At 44.7% G+C, this 22,572-nt stretch overlaps 1 protein-coding gene across 1 annotated transcript in view; it reads left to right on the forward strand.

Moving 5' to 3' along the window:
* LOC134395349 (urotensin-2 receptor-like) overlaps positions 1-22,572 on the forward strand; it is a 36,474-nt gene that overhangs the window by 9,486 nt on the left and 4,416 nt on the right. The window contains exon 2 of the mRNA XM_063121511.1: positions 7,308-8,735. Within this exon, the coding sequence (XP_062977581.1) occupies positions 7,308-8,664 (1,357 nt within the window). The 3' untranslated portion in view covers positions 8,665-8,735. The remainder of the gene's footprint in view (positions 1-7,307; positions 8,736-22,572) is intronic.

Raw genomic sequence — 22,572 nt, forward strand, 5'->3', positions numbered from 1 at the left:
CAGTGGGGAGGCAAGCAAGGGGAAGTCCCGTATTGTGTGAGCAGAGATCCACTCACATAATATTGGATGGGACCTGTTCCTTCCCCTGAATAATGGAATCACTTTCCAGTTCTGGTGTATGCAAATCTGATCTTTTAAAGCAGGTATTGAAGCAGCTTCAATATTCTTGAGAGTTCCTAAATCATGCAATATGGTGCCCAGAAGTATATTCTACCACATAAACAGGCCTCTTCACAAGTGATTGGGCTCCATACTTCTTTTCTACATTTTTTTTATTGGTTCTGTGTTTTTTAAAACTTTTTTTAAAATATGGTGTTTTATTCTTTTTATCTCTTATTGTTCACCATTCCAGAATCTGTTTAGATGTGGAGTGGTATATAAACATAGTAAATAAAATACATAAATAAAATAATAAACCTGGAGCCATGCAGAAGTAAAGGCTTCACAATTATGGAGACTATACACTTGGGTGTAGCATTTCTTGCAAATATGTACATTTACATATTGCATACATTACATACAATATCCCCAAAAAGAGATGCAACATTAGTGTGGAATGTTTCTGTTCCTTACAACCTGGAAACATTGTTCATCTTTGTGTAAACTCTGAGAACGTTTTATTACACTTTAATGAAAATTTAACTGTGTCAAGGACCAGGTAAAATTGTTTCAGAGCTTGATCTGGCTTGTAGGCCATCGGTTGGCCAGCCTTGCTACACAGGGAAGATTCAGACTGAAACATGTTTCCATTTGGCATTTGTTTTTAGGAAAGCAGTTATTTCTAAATGCTTAGGCGGCCTACTGAAAGGCAACACAGATTAGAGCAGTCACACAGAATGTTACTTCATGGATGGGAGCATCCTAAACTCCATGCCTTGGATACTTCCAAACCATTTTGGTGCTTAAAATCTAATAGTATTCCAATAATTAGTAGCACTTTGGCCACATAATGAGAAGACAGGATACCCTGGAGAAGAGGCTGATGCTAGGGAAAGTGGAAGGCAAAAGGAAGACCAAGGGCAAGATGGATGGATGATATTCTGGAGGTGACGGACTCGACCTTGCAGGAGCTGGGGGTGGTGACGGCCGGCAGAAAGCTCTGGCATGGGCTGGTCCATGAAGTCACGAAGAGTCGGAAGCGACTGAACGAATAAACAACAACAATTAGTAGCAAAACACCATTTTACTCTCTGTTTGGAAGTCATAGAGAGTAAAATGAATTTGATAACAACCTTGGCGGTACCAAGAGTGGGGCTGACAGGACAGGAGCCTGGGTGAACACGGACATAACACTGGGCTTTTTTCTTCAGGGGCTTTCATAAAATTCCCCTGTGTGTACAAGCAAGTGGCATACACAGTGTCTCCGACTTAAAAAAAACATTTCAAATGTATCTGCATGTCCTTGAGACTAAAAAATAATAATACAAATAATAAAGAGAGAAAAAGAGAGGGATAAAAATCTGATGACAGCTCTCATGAGGAAAACATACACTGAGTAATTAGCTATTCAGGACAAGAGGGCTGTGGCGTATCTCTTCAGAATCTTGAACGCGGCCTGTCATGGTATAGATCCAGCTCTGAATATCCCCAGAACATTATATACTGACTCACAGAGGGAAATTATGAACTACATCTGTTTTTTTCCAGTGTTGGTGTGTACACAATGCATTCAGCAGGCTAGAATTTGCCAAAGAGACAATGTTTGAAGGAAAAGAAAAGCTCCAAGTGAAATAGCAACCTATGTTAGATTATTTACAATCATTTGTCTTGAAACAAATCTGTTCATGCGACAGGCCCTTTCTACTCTTTCCCCATCAACTACTCATTCTCCTTCATCCTGATGTTTACTGGAAAATCTCTACTGAGAGTTTAGTTCCAACATGCAAGAGACAAGGTGAAATAAAATGACTAAGAGGATTCAGGGTGTCATTGTGTGCGATGAATTCAAAATCAGGGATAAAACAGTATAAGTATCTTCAAAGTGGTAACAAGAACATCCAAAACTAGTGACAAACTGAGATTTTAAGCTACCAAGGACAACAGCTGGAAGAATAAGGCAACACGCCAATGTATGTGTAGGTGGAAAAAAGTCATACAATTCCCAGTATTCACTAGCCAGCCATGCATAGGATTGCGCCTTAAGAAACCAAAACTTTGCATGCTATGGTGCTGTCATGAGGCACAGGAATGGCTTTCTTTCAAAAACGTGATGAAAACACTTAATATCAGTTATTCTAGGGTCAAAGTAGACTGTACCTGCAAATACGTGTAGCAAATCCCTGACTCTGTGTGTGTGTGTGAATGTGTGTCTCAAATGATAGGGCCTCTGGAGCACCCAAAGTGCTCAGGGTGCCTGAAGTGATGGGTTCTCCATCTAAACATGCATAGGATTATTCCCTTATTCTTCCAGCTATTGTCCTTGATATCTAGACCGAGCTGTAATTTTCCAGGAGCATTCATCCTCATCAATTTTCAGCTGGAACTTCTGAAGGTAAGCTGCTTATGAGGAAGTGCTAATGAAGTGAGGTGGTTGGTACTAAGGAGAGTGCCTTTTCAATGGTGGCACCCTGGTTGTGGAATGTTCTCCCCGGAGAGACTTGCCTGGCACCTACATTACGGTCCTTTGAGCACCACCAGATGAAGACCTTTTTTATTTTCCCAAGCTTTTTAGCCCTTCAGTTTTAAAAATTGTTAGTGAATTTCTAGACCTCTGCACTGCTGCTGGCTTTATCTTGGTTACTATTTTGCTGTTATTCTACTTTAAACGTAGTTTTATCATATGTTTTGCTATGTTGTTGCATTTTATTAGGGTTGTGCACTGCGCTGAGTCCAAATCCGGATCGTGAACAGAATTTCCAGAAATGGCCCTTTATGGCCACAATAGTTTGCAATATTATATCTGGGAAAAGACAGAGCCCCCATCTCTCTTAAAATGGTGGCTTTCACAGACAGCAGTTGGGTGCAAACGGACAAGTCAGGTAAGTTTCAGAGGCAGTGGCTCATAGGGCTTGAAGGGTGAGTGGGGTGGGGGAGTCCAATGGACTCCCAGTTGGCCTCATGCCAGGCTTTCCTGGGCACCTGCCAAGCAGCTGCTTGATGGGTGCCTGGGTAACTGCAACATCCGACCCACTTTAGATGTCCAGATTTTGCTTTGGATCTGGATCCAAAGCGGGTTGGACCAGGCCTGAATTGGGCCAAGGCTGATTGGGTTGAATTCAAAACTCCGAATCAACCTCCAAAGCATGTTGGGGAGGGTCCTTGCACAAACCCACACTTTATGGTTTTAAGCTTTATTTTGTAAACAGCTCAGAGCGCTTCAGCTAATGGGTGGAAAAGAAATGTTATGTAATTATTTAAGGGAGCGATCCTATGTCTCCCAGAATAGCACTCTGACCCCGGAACCCAGAAACCCTGCTCCCTGCCCCCTCCCAGCCAGCTTGGTTCTGGCTATGAATCCATGCTCAGAAACAGAGCACAGAGACAGGGACGTTCCCCAGAGGGGAATGTTTCCTATGGCTGCCCCAGAGTTGCTGGAAACCGGTGGCACAGGACATTCAGCAGCCTCTGAGTTTGGATGCTGCCGATTATCTTCATAGGATTGTATCCTAATTAAATGAGTTAATTACTCTAGAAACCAAAACCTAGAAGAACTTCCTCACTTGGAACATAAGATGCTGCTTGATACTGAGCCAACTCATGAGTAAATCTAGCTTTGTCTTGTCTACAATAACTGGCAGCGGCTCTGTAGTCTTTCCCAGTTGCACCTGGAGATGCTATGTAAGAGACATGTGCCTGTTACTGAGCTTCAGCTCTTCATTCCTAAGCCACTGCCATGTGGGAACTGGATCACAACACCTCTAAGCTCTGTAGTGTGTCTGCTGACTCATTCCATAAAGGTTGCCAATAAATCCACACAAGTGACAGGGGCTAATGTGGAGAAGCCCTGGAGAAAATATTTTTGATTTTCCTTGTGACACTTATGTAAATATTATTTCTCCTAGCTTCTGCTAACATACAGGTATGGGTTTTTTTAAGCGCAGTAATCTGGAGATACAGAATTTTAAGCTTGTTTAATAAGATTTTGGTGTGTATCAACATGTTATTTTATGGTTTCCCTTGGTAAAATTTTGCTTTGTGATAAATGACTAAATAAACAAATCTGAATTTGGCCTCTGACACTTTCCAGGGTCCTAATCACACATTACAGTATCCAATTTGAACGTAGGAAGCTACCATTTGGATATACCCTGAGAAGAATTTGAGCCAGGTTATTCCATGGTTTTTATACACCTGTGCAAGTCACTTCTGCCAGCACTGTGTCTTTTCTTGCCCCAGCATACACCTGGTATGACTCGCTACATCCATTCTGTTGATTATACATAACGGTTCCTTACCAGCAATGGATACATCTCAAGAGTCCATATGGCAAGCCACTGTAGACATAACAGTAGAGTGACAAATGTCACCGTGCAAAATTGGCTTCCTGTAAGAGTAAGGTAATAGATAGGTCTGATCTCGGGCTATGAAATGACACAAATATATGCATCTCTCTTGATTTCTTAGCACCTGGTTACTTGACACTGGACGATTTGCAGCCAAATGTGTTTGACTGAAAAGCACTGTGTTTGAGTTAATATGATCATTCCGTCTTTGATATGTGTTTGACCTGTGAGGTCTCATCTGCACATGCAAGTCACCACTTGATCCTGCGCCACAAGCGACCTGCATGTGTGAACCAGCTTTTACTCGAGCTTCAGCTGAGACTGGATCATGACTTTGAAGTCAAGGAAGGATTCTGCCTCACTATGAGCAGTCTGTGCTATTCATACGGGTGGTTTGATCCAAACATTTTTTGGATTTGACTTCCTCAGCCTTTCCCAGGATAGTTAATTTCTAAAAAGCAAGATTAATTGGTTGAAAAATTTTCAATGGGCTAAAAAGGTTCCCTTCATTAACTGAGCACAGGCTGTTTCAGAATTATTCATTGGTTTTTAATGCAACTGCTCACAAAGGAATGATGAGCATCATCTTAGAAGAGAAATTCCTCCTCCCCATTCAACAGAAGGAAAGCCCCTTCGGAGGTCTTAGGAAGCTGCTTTATACTGAGTCAGACCATTAGAATGTAAGAAGTGCCATGTTGGATCAGACTGAGGGTCCACCTAGTCTAGCACTCTGTTCACACAGTGGCCAACCAGCCATCGGCCAAGGACCAACAAGCAGGACATGGTGCAACAGCACCCTCCCACCCATGTTCCCAAGCAACTGGTGCACACAGGCTTATTGCCTCGAATACTGGAGATAGCAACAACCATCAGGGCTAGTAGCCATCGATAGCCTTCACCTCCAGGAATTTATCCAACCCCCTTTTAAAGCCATCCAAATTGGTGGCCATCACTCCATCTTGTGGTGGTGAGTTCCATAATTTAACTATGCACTGTGTGAAGAAGTACTTCCTCTTATTTGTCCTGGATCTCCCACCAATCAGCTTCATGAGGTGACCCCGGGTTCTAGTATTTTGAGAGGGAGAAAAATATCTCCCTATCCACATTCTCCATACCATGCATAATGTTGTACACCTCTATCATGTCTACCCTTAGCCTCCTTTTTTCCAAGCTAAACAATCCCAATTTATGTATTTATTATTTATTAATTACATTTCTATACCGCCCAATAGCTGGAGCTCTCTGGGCTGTTCACAAAAAATGATTGTAACAATTGATGTAACCTTCCCTCATTGGGGAGATGCTCCAGCCCCTTAATCATTTTAGTTGCACTCTTCCCAGCTCCATAATATCCTTTTTTAGGTGTGGTGACCAGAACTGTACACAGTATTCTGTGTGGTGGCACCATAGATTTGTATTAGGACTGTATGATACTGGCCGCTTTATTCTCAATTCCTTTTCTCATAATGCCTAACATGGAGTTTGCCTTCTTTACAGCAGCCGCACACTGGGTGGACATTTGCATCGAGCTGTCCACCACAACCCCAAGATCTCTTTCTTGTTTGGTCACCGCCATCTCAGATCCCATTAGGTTATAGTTGAAGTTGGGTTTTTTTGCCCCAACGTGCATCTCCTTACACTTGCTTACATTGAACCGCATCTGCCATTTGGATGCCCACTCTCCCAGCTTGGAAAGATCCCTTTGGAGCTCTTCACAATCCCTTTGTGTTTTAACAACCTTAGATAATTTGGTGTCATCGGCAAACTTGGCCACTTCACTGCTCACTCCTAATTCAAGACCATTTATGAATAAGTTGAAAAGGATCGGTCCACCTAGAACATATAGTGGCTCTCCAGGGTTTCAGGCAGGATTCCTTCCTAGCCCTACCTGGGGAAGCCAGGTTTGAACCTGGACCTTCTGCATGCAAAGCAGCTGCTCTACCACTGAGCCATGGCCCCTCCCCAAACCAATTTCTTTTCTTCAGATGCAAGTTTATGCATATCAGTCAAATAAATCTCATACTTTAATCAAGTGACACTTTAATTAAATGATTGTCCTGCTGAAGAGAAGGTCCTACCTTGCCTATTAGGGAAGCCACATTCTGACCTGAAAGCTCAGAGCAGCCTTCCCCAACCTGGTGCCCTCCAGATGTGTTAGACAACAACTCCCATAATTCTCAGTTATCCTATGGGAGTTGTAGTTCAACATACCTGTAGTGCCAAGTTGGAGAAGGGATGGCTGAGAGGCACCGTCTTATAGACTACTTCACATGCCCTAGGATTAAGCTTTGGGAGAACACTGGCTGCCTCCTATTATTACTATATTATTAATTACATTTATATCCTACCAAGAATTGAAGCAATTATCTCATCTAGGGATTATACATCAAGCCACAAAACATTTAACACACACATATGTAGCATATTTTAAGGAATGAAACGTTTGTGAAAAGGGGTGCATCTTTCTAGCCTTTAGTGTACCTATTTTATAGACGGAGTCTGCTAGTGAAACTGAATTAGCTAAATATTTCCGTTAACCTAAAGCAAGTAAAAGCTTAAACACGGGGACAATAATTACGTTGGCTGTGGCCATTGCCTTTTAAATAGCGAGGACTGCTGCTGCTCCCCGACTCCAGATCCCACCCGTGCTTACTTCTGCGTAGACATGCATGGATTTGCAATGTACAGTACGGCGGCGGCTTGCTTTCAGGCGCACAAGTTACTTGGGAGTAAGTTGCACTGAGCGAAGGGAGGCTCCCCGACGGAACACGCGCAGGGAACAACCACGCGGCACGGTCCCTCCGCAAACGCGCTCCGAGGAGACCCCTGGACACTGCTTGCCCTCCCCCCCCCATTCCGCCCCAGCGCCTCACATCGCTTCCCCGCCTTCGCTCGGCTCTTCCTCACCCGAGGCGGAGCGACTTGGCAACGAGCTGAGCGGGACTCGTCGTCCCCAAGAAGCTGCAGCAGCGGCGAGAAGAAAACCGCAAGGACGCCGGGAGGGGAACAGGCAGCGCGCCCGCGAGACCCGGCAGGGGGCTGTGCCGCCATTGGCTGGCCGCCACGCGGCGCACGTCGGGCGGGAGAGAGACGGCCGGCCGGCCTGGCCCAACTTGCTCCGCGCGTGCCGGGAATGGAGCGCAACTTGAGCGCCGGGCTGAGCAACGAGTCGGCAGTGGCGGCGGCGGGGGGCGCGGGCAGCAAGGGGGAGGCGGCGGCGTGGGCTTTCGGTGCGGTGCTGTCCGTCATGTATGTGGCCGGCGTGACGGGCAACGTGTACACGCTGGCGCTGCTGTGGCGCTCGGGCCGCTGCGCCCGCGGGGCGCCCTTGTCGGGCTCCATCGCCAGCCTGGCGCTGGCCGACCTGCTGTACCTGTGCTCCATCCCGTTCATCGTGGGCACGTCGGTGGCGCAGGACTGGTACTTCGGCGAGCTGGGCTGCCGCGTGCTGCTCAGCCTCGACCTGCTCACCATGCACGCCAGCATCTTCACGCTGACCGTCATGTGCACCGAGCGCTACTTGGCCGTCACTCGTCCGCTGGCCACGCGGCACCGGGCGCGGCGCTTCCGCAAAGCCACGGCCGGCGCCGTGTGGGGGCTCTCGTTGCTGCTCACCCTGCCCATGATGCTGATGGTCACGCTGAGCCGGAGCCGCGACGGCAAGCACATCTGCGCGCCCACCTGGAGCCGCGATGCCTACCGGCTCTACCTGACGGTGCTCTTTAGCACCAGCATCCTGGCCCCCGGGCTGATCATCGGCTGCCTCTACGCCCGCCTGGCCACTACCTACCTAGAGTCACAGAGGAACCCGCCGTGCAAGAGGGACCCCAAGCGCTCTCCGCGCCAGAAGGTGCTCATCCTGGTCTTCACCATCGTGCTGGTCTTCTGGGCTTGCTTCCTGCCCTTCTGGATCTGGCAGCTGGTGCCCCTCTACCACGGGCCCCTCGGGCTCCCGCCCCACACCCAGAAGTGCATCAACTACCTAGTCACCTGCCTGACCTATAGCAACAGCTGCATCAACCCCTTCCTCTACACCTTGCTCACTAGGAACTACCGCGAGTACCTGCGCAACAGGCACAGCAACTTCTACCGTTTCACCTCTTCCTTCCGCAAGAGGGGCGCCAACTTGCACTGCTCTTGGAGGCGATCCACTTCCTCCGACACCCACTACGAGTCCGGATCTGAGGCCCTGAGCATGGCTGTGTTGAGGGACTGCAAATGAACCCTCCCCCTCCCCCTGTTTGTTAGGAGCAGCTTCCAAACTCCTCCAAGATCCAGGTGGGCCTGGGCAAGGTAAGGATAAGTTTGGGAGTTTTCGCAAGGGACACAAAAGTAGGAGTTATGCAGAGCATGGGTGTTGTTATAGACAGTCACACCTAAGCACGTGCTATGGATCCTTTTTGAGATGCCCCAGTGACATCAGCTGCCTTAATGCCAGCCTGTCTCTTCTTTCTGAGCTCAGCGGCCGTGTGGCCTTTTTATTCTTACATGACCACTGCTGTGAGCCTGCTTGCAATGAAAGTTTGAAGAGGGACGGCAGAAGGCAGGAAGAGTTCCCTGTGGAATACTAGCATTTCATATGTCACCTGATTTTACTGCCCCAAACTGGAACTTTTGGCTTTTGCAGAAGGTCAATAGTTCAGCACAGCAGATTATACCAAAAGGAGGGTTAGGACTATACAATGTCATCTTTGTAAACCGCCCAGAGAGCCTCAGCTATGGGGCGGTATATAAATGCAATAAATAAATAAATGTTCCAGGAAGTGCTGGGGAGGCTGCATGCAGAGTGCCTCGTGGCACCAAAGGAACATAGGAAGCTCTCTTAAACTGAGTAAAATCAATGATCCATCTAGCCCAGTATTATTGGCGCTGACTAACAGCAGTTATCCAAGGTTTCTGGAAGGAATTTTGTCAACCCTACCTGGTGGTGCCAGTTTTCGAACCTGGGCCTTCTGCATGCAAACCATGTACTTTACACCGAGATGTGGCCTCTCCCTGGTGGAGATTATAAATAAGTTTTACTTTTCAAACAAACAACAAATTCTCAGCCACCTCACCTCATAATCAAGGTTTGTACAATCCTCATACACCCCCCACTCCTATCACAGTTCCTCTGAAGCACTTCCACTCTGAAAAGAACCACTTGGTTTGGGGGCTTCTCTCTATTCCCCCCTTTCGTTTCTAATCGCCATTCTTCTTATCCCCTTCTTTCCTCCTTTATCCTATCCTCGTCTCTGTGTCTCTTCTTTATTCCATCCAGAGCAAGTATTGGAATTCTCAAGAGGGGAGGCCAAATCAGACCTTCCTCAGGCCCCAATTTGGCCTTCTGGGATTCCCAGAGGGCTACAGTCCTTCCCCCTAGCTCCAACCCTTTCCCACCAACCTATGATCAGTCAATGTTTTCCCAGATTTTGTACATTCTTTCCAGCCTGCTTGAAATCCCTCTCCTAAGGCTTAGTTATGGGAAGTAAGAGCTTTAAGCTAAAATATGCTAGGTTTTGTTTTTTGTTTTTTGTATTTTTGGCCCCAATCCTTTTAACTTAGGCTCCATCCACCACTGAAAGGGAGGTCTGGAAAACTTCTCCGAAATTGAATCTGGCCTTCAGGTGGAAAGAGATTTCCCCACCTTTGCTCTAAGTGAAGTTATTTTATAATGAGAGCCAGTGTGGTGTAGTGGCTAAGTTGTTGGACTGGGAGGTGGGATATCTGGGTTCTAGTCCCCACTTGGCTATGGAAATCCACTGGGTGACTTTGGGCCAGTCACAGACTCTCAGCCCAACCTACCTCACAGGGTTGTTGTGAGGATAACATGGAGAAGAGAAGGATTATGTACGCTGCCTTGAGTTCCTTGGAGGAAAAAAGGTGGGATATAAATGTAATAAATAATAATAATAATGCAGTTATAGGAGCTAAACTTTTAGAAGAATGTAAGTATGAAGGATTCTGCTTCTGGATAGGGCTTTGGATTAGACTGAACATTAGTTTTTAGCTAGAGGATCTGGATCCACATAGATGTTGCCCTCTTTGTTAAGAAAATGAGAAAGATGGGGAGAGATGGGGGAAGGTGGAAATCAGAGAGAAGGGGTAGGGGGAAATGTAGAGAAAAGGTAGAGAAAGATGGACCTATATATTAAAAACATATAGGCGCGAGCCGAAGGGCGAGAGCAAAAGGGCTCTTGGCCTGAGGCTCTCAGCTGTGGGCAGGAAGCCGTTCAGGAGGAACTGCCGCCTTGGAGGAGGAACTATTAAAAACATAGAAGTGGGGCTAGGTTGGGGACAAAGGTGGGTTCTGGGCCTGGATATGCTGAAGCTTTCTAGATTAGAAGAACTCTAGGACTTGTCTGTCTGTCCAGAACATACACAACTCTAACCTCTACTGATAATATGGCCAGAATTAAAGCCTGCTCAGACAATGTATTGCTTAACTATCGTTTGACAAACAATTTGAGACATAGATTACTTAGGAACATTGGAAGCGGCCTTATACTGAGATAGACCCTTGGCCCACCTAGTATTGTTGACACTGACTAGCTGCGACTCTCTAGGGTTTCAGGCAGGATTCTTTCCCAGCCCTACCTGGAGGTAATGGGGTTCAAACCTTCTGCGTACAAACGATGTGCTCTACCAGTGAGCTACAACCTCTTCCCATGCTTCTCTACATACATTTTGAAGTTCTAGAACTCCTTGCGCTTGCTTTGATTTCCACCCAAGAGAGCTGAAAAGTGCAGTCCCTGTAGCCTTTCCACCTAGGTTTTTTGGAAGTGGGAGGAAGAAAGTTCTTGGTCTAGTGGGCGGAGTTGCTGACTGGGAACTCTTTATTCCCTCCTTTGATTTTATATTTCTTAAGGAGATAATGAAGCAGCAGCAGTACACTCAAACTGCAGCTGCTGGGTGAGGATCTGTTTTTACATTGATCTCTGCACTCTTCCAGTGCAGGAAGGAACATGTCTGCAGAAATAGTTATCAATTGCCAGTTTTAATGGATCCATTGAATTGAGGTAGATCACTAAATAAGGGTCTTTTGCCCTCTTTTTGACTTGCAGCAGAGATTTTTTTGCATAGTACATTTTGGCGAAACAATACCAGATGATAAGGAAATCTCAGGGTGTCTCTAGAGTATGTGAACACTCTTCAGAACTGTTAAACTGGAATTGCAACGGCATTCAGCTGAATGGGGTTATAGCTCTCCCAGCAATTGAGAACATCGATTGTACAGGGTTTCCAATTGTGGGGCGATTACAATTTCCATTCAGACATGTGCACTCAACGTGGGAAGGTGAGGGTGTTGGAGGGTTCAGGACAGGCATGCTCAGCTCCTTGGGCCCTCCATGCTAGTGGTCTGAGCTGGTGGTGACCAAACACGAAAGAAGTCTTGGGGTTGTGGTGGACAGATGGATGAAAATGTCAACCTAGTGTGCGGCCACTGTAAAGAAGGCAAAGTCCATATTAGGCATTATTAGAACTGCCAATATCATATTGCCATTATACAAATCTATGGTGCAACCACACTTAGAATACTGTGTACAGTTTTCGACACCACACCTAAAAAAAATTACTATAGAGCTGGAAAAAGTACAGAAAAGGGCAACTAAAATGATCAAGGTTATGTGCTACCTCCAGTATCCGAGGCAGTAAGCCTATATGCACAAGTTGTTGGGGAACATGGGTGGGCGTGCTGTTGCACCATGTCCTGCTTTGTTGGTCCCTGGCCAATGGCTGGTTGGACACTGTGTGAACAGAGTGCTGGGCAGAATCTACACTACTGCTTTAAAATGGTTTATAACAGTAGTGACAACTGCTGGGGCCCAGGACACACTCCATAAACAGTTTTCAAACTGTTTTCAAAGTGTCATATCCTGCTTGGTGTAGAACTGGCCCTGGACTAGATAGACCCTCGGTCTGATCCAGTATGGCATTTCTTATGTTCTTATGCTGGGCTGAGTAGGGCTCGTGTTAGGTGGAAGATGAGAATAAGTATTAAGGATGTACGAGCAAGCAGGGTTCCCAATTGTGGGTACAGATCCTATGCAAATATAGTCCATGTGCTGAGGTCAGGGTTGTGAACCTGCTACCCACACCAGTGAATGTGTGGTTCAAAATGTGAGGGCTTGGTTTTCTCTGTGGATGGGGCAGATTTGTTCCTGGGGTAACACTCCTGAAGTCCCTTGAATTCAGTCAAAGGAGATCTCCCCTTCCCTGCAAACGTAGTTAACAGCACATTTCCACCACAGGAACTTCATAAATATGTTTTAGAGAATTAGGCCGTAATAGAAAATGCAGGCCGTAAACATTTGCCGATTCTTCTTCTGAGATAGAGTGTGTTCTAAATTTCAGTCTTCTGGCACATGTCATGCATTCAGATCCATTTTGGTGTTTATTGTTCCAGTTCTGCAGCACTGAGTGGCTTAATTTGGAGAGGGTGCTAAATTGCATTTTGCCCTTTCCCTATGACCTAATTCATTGAAATGCTGCTAATTGCTGTTCAAAAGCTCAAGGTAGAATGGCCCTCTCCAACTAGTCCCATGCAGCTATGCCTTTCTTCCATTGGGCTCAAAAAGGAACTTACTAAGATTTTCCTCCCCTGATGAAAGGCTGTAGCAGTCAAATGTCTGCTCTCCTGCCGATCTTCCTGTACTGAAAGGTATAGCAGCATGGGGCTAGTTGGGAGGTGGCAAAGCAAGCTGTGAGCTATGATCATTTTCATTTTTACTTCTTTGGGGTTTCTTCCTAAATCAGGGCACCCTGGGGAGACTACAAAGTAACCTTGCCACATGCTGGCATCTGTACTTAATAAAGCTGACCTTCATGATGAGCAGTTTTTGGAGTGGTTGGCCTTTACCAAGAATGAGTAATAGTGGAATGAAATCACTATTCCTCATTCTTGGTAAAAGTGTGTGCCAATGACAGGTAAAAGGTTAGGTAAAAGCCATCACATGAAGCTGCTACCACACGGTCTTCTTGACATGGTTGGCATCACATGTGAAACAGCCCTTAGCTGCTCCTGGGTACCGAGCGTGCTTTTTATGTAGAATGATGAATTTGCTTGCCAGGGCCGCTACAATGAGACACTTCACCAACTGTGTCATTTCCGACACAGGTGTCAGGAAAAAAATGGGTACATTAATGTCCACCATCATGTGTGAAGATTGTGTGCTTTTCTATTTTGCTGCATGTACATGTTTGGGGATCCATTACCAACTGAGCCTTCTGAACATGCTTGCATCTGGAAAAGAGACACATCTTCATCTACTTGCATGGGTATTTTTCTACTTCTATGTTTTCACAGATGGGGATCTCACCATGTGTTAAGCAAGGCTAAACTATAAACGGGCATAGAAATAAAAGTTATTTTACCTTTTAAAAAAGATTTCTTCTTGATGGTTTGGCTTTTTATCTCCTTTCCCCCTGCATGTTCCTTTGTTGGCCTCAGCTAGTTTCTTTATTGCCAATTGCGCAGTTTCCCCACATTCTGCCTAAAAAGAGATCAGGCCCTTTCTAATGTATTTGGAGTATTTTTTTATCTTTCTATGCATCTGCTGAGTTTCTGCTAATGCTTTGGCTTTTCTTTTTAAAGCAAAAAATCCATTTTGTTGTTGCTGTTGATTTCTTCCTCTCTTTGAGTTTTAAAATAAAATTCCCTATACATAATTGAACATCAGACTGTACATTTTTAATGACTGCATGATGCTTCAGAGCTGGAAGCCCATGTTATGCCGTGGAGACTGAAGGAGACTTGAGTGTCCTGATTACCAGCTGAAGCAAATGGCTAAGAGGCTTCTGACATTCTATGCATGCTTACCTGGGAGTAAAGCCCATTGAACTCAATGGGACTTACTTCCCAGTCTATGCATAGAGATTGCACCGCACACCATTTCTTATTACTTCACTCTGTTTTTATGCCATTGAACAGACTGGGAGCAAAAATTGATGGGGAGGGGGCGATTGGACCATTGAGTTCATCAGAGCAGAGAAAAGAGAGGCAAAATATCCAAACCAAACCAAGACAGCAGCAGGAAGAATTCTCAGAGCAATTCATTTATTTTTATTCCTCTGTGATGACTAGCTGAAATGAAGGCAGGGTTCCTGCACCATTAAAAGCTGTGCAGAAGAGGGGATTGCTGTAGGTGCCCCCTTGTCTTCCCCCTTTATAAGAAGCCAGGAGTGTCCCAAATTTCCTCTTTTATATAACTGTTAAAGGTACCAGACCCCTTTTCTTTTCTTTTTTGCAATTGGCCAGCCTAGATTTCTCATGTAGCCAAAATATGCTGGCAGGCCTTAGAATAAGGAGGGCTCCTGTCCCTTTAATAGATAGCCTAGGGAATAACTGGACATGGGTCACTTCTTCCATTATGAAGCTACACTGGCTGAGGAGAATTCCTTGCTGAACGTTGTCAGCAAGAAACGTCGTTGTCAGCTGCCATGTAGCTGTTAAATCACAGGAGCCTTGGTTAGATCAGAGTTTGACAGCCTTCGATACAAACTCCTGCTTCTGTGCATGGAAAATGTTTTCCTAAAATCTTCCTTTCATTTCCAATAACTCACCAGTTATTGCCTTTCAAATAGGTCTACAGCAGTTTCTAGCGCGCACATTTTTTGCAAGTTCCCTTGAGAAAATGTATAGCAATGTCACTGACCACCCGGAAAACAAGAACAGCTCCTCTTTTCCAGGTTAACAATGCTTCTCTGCTGGCTTGCACAGGATGAAAGTTCTAACTTGCCTCAGGCAACAACATGAGGAGCTATTTACAAAGCTATGTTAGTGCTGTTGGACCTTTCAGCAACAAAATAGGGTGGCAGAATTCTTAGGGCTACATCCAGGTTTGGGCTGATGGAAGCAGACTTTCCTACCCCCTCCTCACAGCAACCCCTCCATCCCCCTTAAAATACCACACATAGGTTCCCTGCTGAAGGGGGTGAACTATAGTGCAGGCTGACAGAGGATCCCCAAAAATTTGGTGGAGGGACCTTCCATGAATGGAACCCCTCTGTCTACAGAAGGCAGATCCTGGGTCCACCCTATTTTGTATAATGCGGATTAACAGAGAACTCACACAAAGACAAGCACTGCAAAAGAGAGGCTAAAAATTAAGTTTCAGGGGTTCCGTCTGAGTCTGCCATACTAGAGGCAGTGGAGAAGTTTCTTCCATTCATGGTAAGCCTTGTTTTCCTGCCCTTCACCTTAATTGGAATTCAGCCTCTCTCTCTCTCTTTTTTCTTCTTTAATTAGAAGTTGTCAATTTCATATTTGAAAATCATCAGGACTGCAGCTGTGCAGTTTCACAGCAAAGTATGCTGCAGAATTATTGCCTTTCAGCCTAGGGAATAACTGAAATTAAGTGTGATCCCATAGTAGGATATGAAAGCCAAGTTGGGACATGGTGCTTCTTCACCTGCTAATTTCTAAATACCAAGTTGTTGCCAAAGGCACAAGAGCAAGATATACTGGGATATGCACTGATCAGCTGGCAACCTTGACAACAACTCCCCACCCCCACCCCAAATTTACACATCCATGTATTCAGCATTAAACTGTGTTGGTAGGTCCAGTTCTTGCCTTGGTAGGTCCAGCGTTGGAACTGAGAGAGGGAATATTCTGACTAAACTGAACTAGGCTCGGTTAGAGCTCTAGCTCAGGACTGGGAACCTCTTTCATCCCAAAAGCCAAATTCAGGTTGGGAGAAGCCCTTGGGTTATGCAGTCCAGTGTTGGGTGGGGCTGAAGGCCAAGGGGGTAGGGCCAAAAATACCAGCATATTATAGCTTAGCACTTTTACTGCCAGTAACTAAGCCTTAAGATAGGCATTTCAACCTTTTTGAATAGGGGGGGGAAAGCTGCATAAAAGCTGGGAAACCATCGCATGATTGGTGGTTGGGAGAAAGGGGGTGGAGCCAAGAGAACCCCGGAGGGTTGAATTTGGCTCCGGGCCTGAGATTTCCCCCCTCCCCTGCTCTAGATGGTGAACTAATCTATATTCAAGTGTTGTGTTCCCAAACATCCATTGAGGCATTGTGGGCCCTCAGGTTCCAAAGCCAGTATAGAAAAGATGCTCTCCAGGGATGAGAGGCCACAGTCATGCTTTATATGGCCCCATTCAGACAACACGCTAAACCATGCTGCTTAACCACAAAATGGTTAATGGGATGTATTAACCTTAATGGCACTCAATTAACCATTTTGTAGTTAAGCAGCATGGTTTAGCGTGTTGTCTGAACAGGGCCACTGTTTGCCTTGTGCTTTCAAGTTTGAATCTTTCTGGAAGGGCTCACAGCCCCATACGTTTCTCCTGGTCTGTTGTTGACCCTCATCGTTTTTTGGAAGAGCAGTTAGCTAGGAGAGAGAGATAGAAAGAGGTAAAGCCTTACCGTGCAATCCTGCTCAGATTGCACTGAATAGGCTCAGTGAGTTCAATAGGACTTTCTCCCAGCTATGTGTATATAGGATTGCAGCCTTAACATCCTAAACTCGCGGCATAATCTCTTGGCAGATGTTAACTTGACGTCTGCCCCATGCCTGCTGGGAGTGCTCTCAGAGCTGCAGGCCAGAGCACTGAAATTTGTAAAGCAGAGGCTGTCTCCTGGGGAGGTAGTTCATCCATTAGTAAATGAAGCAGGATGCTTTTAGGAGGGGATGTCTCACAACAAGCATTTCATTCCACCCATCAGGACATGGGCAATGAAGAAGAGGTGGGGTGGAGGAGGATTTGTTTAGGATTTGAACGTCATACTCACTGGAACCCTCTATGAACACTTAGGAGTACAGAGTTCAACTCCCATAATTTTTTTTAAAAATGAAAACCCACTCCAATTAGTATTAGGTGATTATGGGATGACAAATCCAAATTAGTGTAGGGTAGTTAAGGGATGTCAAAGTAGAGGTGGTTAAGGGAATACTGCCAGGTACAAATGCCCTGTGCTCTCCGTACCAACTGAGTCAAACTGTCAGGTTAGTCAGAGAGCAGCTCAGCCTTTGCCTGATCAACAAATGGGTTAACATGAGGATCCAGGCTAGGGCCAGCAATTTTATAGGAAAGGATGAAACCATATTGGCCTATTGTTCCCTGCTGAGTTGGTAGCTGCAGTACCATGCTTCAGCCATTTGGCAGTGAAAGGACTGTCAGATCCTCCAATCAACGTGCTATGGTGGCCCATTGAGTAGCATGCTAAGGACAGACCACAATAGGGCCCCTGGTTCAAGGTTCCTTAGTGCTTTACCACATGGCATGCAGACAACGTTCCAGATGGTTTTCATTCATTCATTTATTTATTTATTTATTTATTACATTTCTATACCGCCCAATAGCCGAAGCTCTCTGGGCGGTTCACAAAATAGCCGAAGCTCTCTGGGCGGTTTTCTTTATTGCTTTTCTTCTTTAAATTCACCTAAGATTGCAAAGTTTTGAAGCTTGCAGCAGCATGTTGGCCACTAAGCATGGCATGAAGCTATTGGTATTTATCTTGGGATAAGTGTTACAAGTTGCTGGGCTGGAACACTGCAGCCCCTTCCTCCCTGCAGATCATGTTTCTAGCCGATATCTCCAGGCACACCTCTTGCCAATCCTTGTGCATATTAGCCTGCTGGTCAGCTCATACCCAGTCATACCTACATGAAGCTGACTTGCAAAAACTGTGTGTGGCCTCTAAGGGCCCTTTCTTATTTTGGTTTTGTGGCATGGGAGCTGTTGCGGCTTGGGTCTTCCCTGTGCCCTCAAGGTACTATCAGAAGCTCTGGACCACAGTGAAGAAGCCCATGTTACAGCACTGTCCTGGTTTCTGGACGGTGTAATGCCAACATGGCGTGAAGAAGCAGCAGCAACAACAGCAACATGGGCTTCTTCCACACAGCCTGTGGCTTCCGACATTACCTGAGCACCATGGGAAATGGTTTCCATGCTTCAAAGGTACTTACAAGGGAAGAGTCTTAAGAGTCTGTACTAGCCATCCTGGGTAGAGATGTGGTATAGTTCCAAGATGCGTTTGAAACTGTGGCTGGCTAATGCCTAGTCTCTGACTACTCACTTGGCATCTGTTTTCCCCTACTGGCTTTTTTGTGCTCAGGGACATTCTACGTTAAATCTGCAGAAAGTTTGTTTTAAAAAGAGAGAATTTAGAAGCAGAGGAACAACTAATAAGAATGCTGCACTCTGCACATCGTTTTCCCAACTTGGTGCATGGATAATAGGCAGATGAGGGTTGGAGATCTCAGGGCGACTTCACGCATGGCATTTTCCCTACATAGGTGTCAGAGAGAACTTAAATATACACAGTTGTATGTCAGAACTGCATGAGTGTCTATCTGACCATGATTTCATTTGTGAAATGCAGGACAGTTCTGTGAACACCACTCAAGAAAGATGTGTGGAAACGGAAAACTGCCAAGGCAGACTGTTGTTAAATTTGAGGAATCTTCTTAGCATTCCGATAGTAATGCAAATCTGCATCAGACATCTCGGCAGCAAATTACCAATGGTTCCCAATTTACTGAATGGAATAGGACGTAGATCTCTTGAGAATTATAATTCAAAAGTGATCAAAGCAAAAGCTTCACTGTGGTTCTTTAATGAAATGTGCCACTTGGTAAATGGTTCTTTACTATTTTGTCGCAGCTGCATCATGAGATTTTTCTGCTGTGTTGATTTCACATAAGGGAATAGGTAGTATTAGCTAAAGGCCAGTCACATTTGAAAGGTTGGAGGGACAACCCTGATCATTACACGCTTTGGGAAGAAGCCCACCCCAGTCCTTGCTTCATCTACCAAACTGGCACTGACCTCATTGGTGAATGTGATGGTGAGGAAGTGGATTCTAAATACCAGAATCAACAGGAAAAATAATTGCAGCTTTCCCAAAGGATTAATCAAATCCATCACCATTACAGAGTCAAACTAAACAAGAGTGGGGAAACCACCTTTGTTTATTCATATGTCTACTCCGGTAATGTTTGAAATGTATGTCACTTTTACAACAGAAGGTACACCCGTCCTTAGCACCTCTTCATGTTTTTCTTCTGGGGAGAAGTGCCTGCAGCAACAGAGCAGGGAAGTAGGAAATTCACAAATCCCTCTCATCCATGCATACTTTTAGTTAGACAAGGCTCGACTTCTGCAATGCACTCTACATAGGGCTACCTTTGTGCCTAGTCCGGAAACTTCACCTAGTTCAAAATATGGCAGCCAGGTTGGTCACCAGCACACCTAGAGGTGACCATACTATACCAAAATCACTTCACTGGCTGCCAGTTAGTTTCCAGGCAAAGTATGAAGTGTTGGTTATCACCTTTAAAGCCCTACATGGTTTGGGTCCAGGTTACCTATGGAATCACCTTCTCCCGTACAATCCACCCCGCACGTTCAGGTCCTCTGGGAAGAATTTACTTCAGTCAGCCAAAACTAGGCTGACAACCATTACCCAGAGGACCTCCTCTTCTGCCGTTCCCAGACTGTGGAATGGCCTGCCGGGAGAGATCCGCCCACTTAACAGTCTTTCTGAATTTAAAAAAGCTATGAAGACGGATCTCTTCCTGCAGGCCTACCCAATCAAATTTTAAAATGTCTTAAAAGATTTTAGGATTTTAATAATGAATTAGTTTTATGTTTTTAATCAGTTTTATGTATTTTATATTTTTGTATTCAGCTTTGTTCCCCGCCTTGACCCAGAGGGAGAGGCGGGTAAGAAATATAATAATAATAATAATAATAATAATAATAATAATAATAATAATAATAATAATACCACCTCTCCCTCCCCAAACACACATTTTATATGTGAACAAAGCAGACACATAACCATGCATTATTTGAGTTATATTCCACATTCCAGCAATTGCCCAAGGCTGCTTACAAAGAAGTCAGACAACTACATGGCTCCCCACCACCACCGCAATTTACTTCAGTCAGACAACTACATGGCTCCCCCCCCCCACACACCCAAATCTGGCCTCTGTTATTCCCCAGGTAAAGTAGGCAAAAATAATAATTGGACATGTTAATATTTCTCTTCATTGGGATGCTTCCTTGAATGACTGAATTCAGCATGGAAGGTTTTGCTTTTCTACAATGTTGCAGTCTTGTAGCTGTGAAGTCCGGCTGATAACAACAAGAAAAGCCCCTTGAGCAAAATGGGGTTGAAAGTGCTCTTATCAAAAACAGATTTCAATTTCCTTAAACAAAAATAAGTCAAGCCTCATGCTTTCACAAGAAGGCATTGTGCATGCATGTGTGCATATGTGTGTGTGACGGAGCACAGGTTGTGTCTCAGACTGACCCAGTAGTCAGTCACATAGGGACATACAGATTTCGTTACATCCATTCTGTGTTTCGCAGATTGTTAATGGGTCTTCCATTCAGTCGTCTGCTCATTGATGGAATTGTATTTTTTAAGGGATGTACAAGAATTTTGTTCCACTTGCATACATGTGCAGTAGCAGGAAGGTGGAAGTGCACATTTGCAAAAGGGCAGATTTGCGCAAATACACCCCCACCCTGCCAAAAGTAAAAATCTAGTCTGTTGGATCGGTGCGACTCAGAAAAGGCAGGTCTGCTGTAGAATCCACAGGTCAGATTCATAGAAATCCAAACTCTTTTGAATCCATTGTGGATTTCTCCAACGGTCACCAACTTGATCATTACTGGCTGCTGGCTGCCTTGCTGAGCACTCTTAAAATAAGTTGCTTGAGACATCAGCATTGATTGTGCTCCCACTCCAACACTGTACAGCCTTCTCTTGCACTGTACATTGATCCACCAACTAGTCTGCAGAAGTACTGGCATAAATTAATCTGGGATAGGCCATCTGACACCAACCAAATGTTTTGGACTACAACTCCTATCAGCATCAGCCAGCATAACCAATGGTGAGAGAACATGGGATTTGTAGACCCAAATATCAGGTTACCTACTCTTAAATTAACCTATCCTACTAGTATTGCGTTCTTTCTACATTACACACCATCTTAAATGGCCCCTCACTCTTCTTTTTCCAGGTATATTTCAGAGGACTAATCAAATCATACTGTTAAATATAATTTTAAATATAAACGTTTCACCACCTACGTAATTTCCATTCCAATTAAACAATTTTTTATCTACATGTAAAAGGAAGCCTCTCTAATGATGAAAATATATTCCAGCTCTTAAAGACAATGACTAAATGCTTGGTGAATGAAAAGAATAAATAAATGTGCTTCTTTCATTGGGTCTGTGTGCTGTAAAGCATCAGCTAAGTGTTATGAGAAGCAGCTAAGCTACACTTAAATTCTGAAACTGTTGATTATTCGCCTAAGGAATTTCTACCAATTAGGTGTGGATGTTAGTAATTTCAATTATAACATCAGTTATTGAATTGTTCCTATTAATGCTAATTGGAATTGTTCCTATTAATGCTAATTCTATTTGGAAAACAAATTTCAAATTAGTATTTGCATGTAGGATGCATGTGTGAAATACAAAGCCCTAAGCTCATTAGAAAATGGGAAAGCATTCAAAATATCTAATATCTCCCTATTATTTGGGTTAGACCTCACTGCAAGGCAACTCAGTGAACAGAAGGAAAATATTCAAAAGGTGCTAAAGACTGGTTTTATTTTTAGAACATTATCCAACATGTTTCAGGAATCCTGCTCTTTTTTCCTAGGGTATGTTCCATTTGAAACTCTTTTGACACAGAACACATATGGAGGTTGCACTCACCAGTCTTGCAAAGCTAGTCTGTATACACCAGTTGCTGGGGAACATGGGTGGGAGGGTGCTCTTGCCCTGTGTCCTGCTTGTTGTCTCCTTGGTCCACAGATGGGTGGCCACTGTGTGAACAGAATGCTGGACTAGATGGACCCTTGGTCTGATCTAGCAACTTGCACTTCTATCTTATAAACACTGCAGCCACCCTTCCGTTTGTTCTGGGCTTTCGGGAGAAGAAATCCCCAAAAGCTAAAGGTTTTGACTCTAGAAGGGGCAAGTTTCAGCAAGATCTCCCAGTCACTGTGAGGAAGAGGCCAGTCTGCCATTGCATAACATCCAGTTTATGTGGCCATCAAGCAATATTGCATGTAGGAGGATATTCCTTGGGTGATCCATGTATGTTGCAATCCAATGCCAGATTCCAATTAATAAACTTTATTAAAAAGTTTATTAATCAAG

Source organism: Elgaria multicarinata, chromosome 3 (genome assembly GCF_023053635.1).
Source record: "Elgaria multicarinata webbii isolate HBS135686 ecotype San Diego chromosome 3, rElgMul1.1.pri, whole genome shotgun sequence".
Taxonomy (NCBI): Eukaryota; Metazoa; Chordata; class Lepidosauria; order Squamata; family Anguidae; genus Elgaria; species Elgaria multicarinata.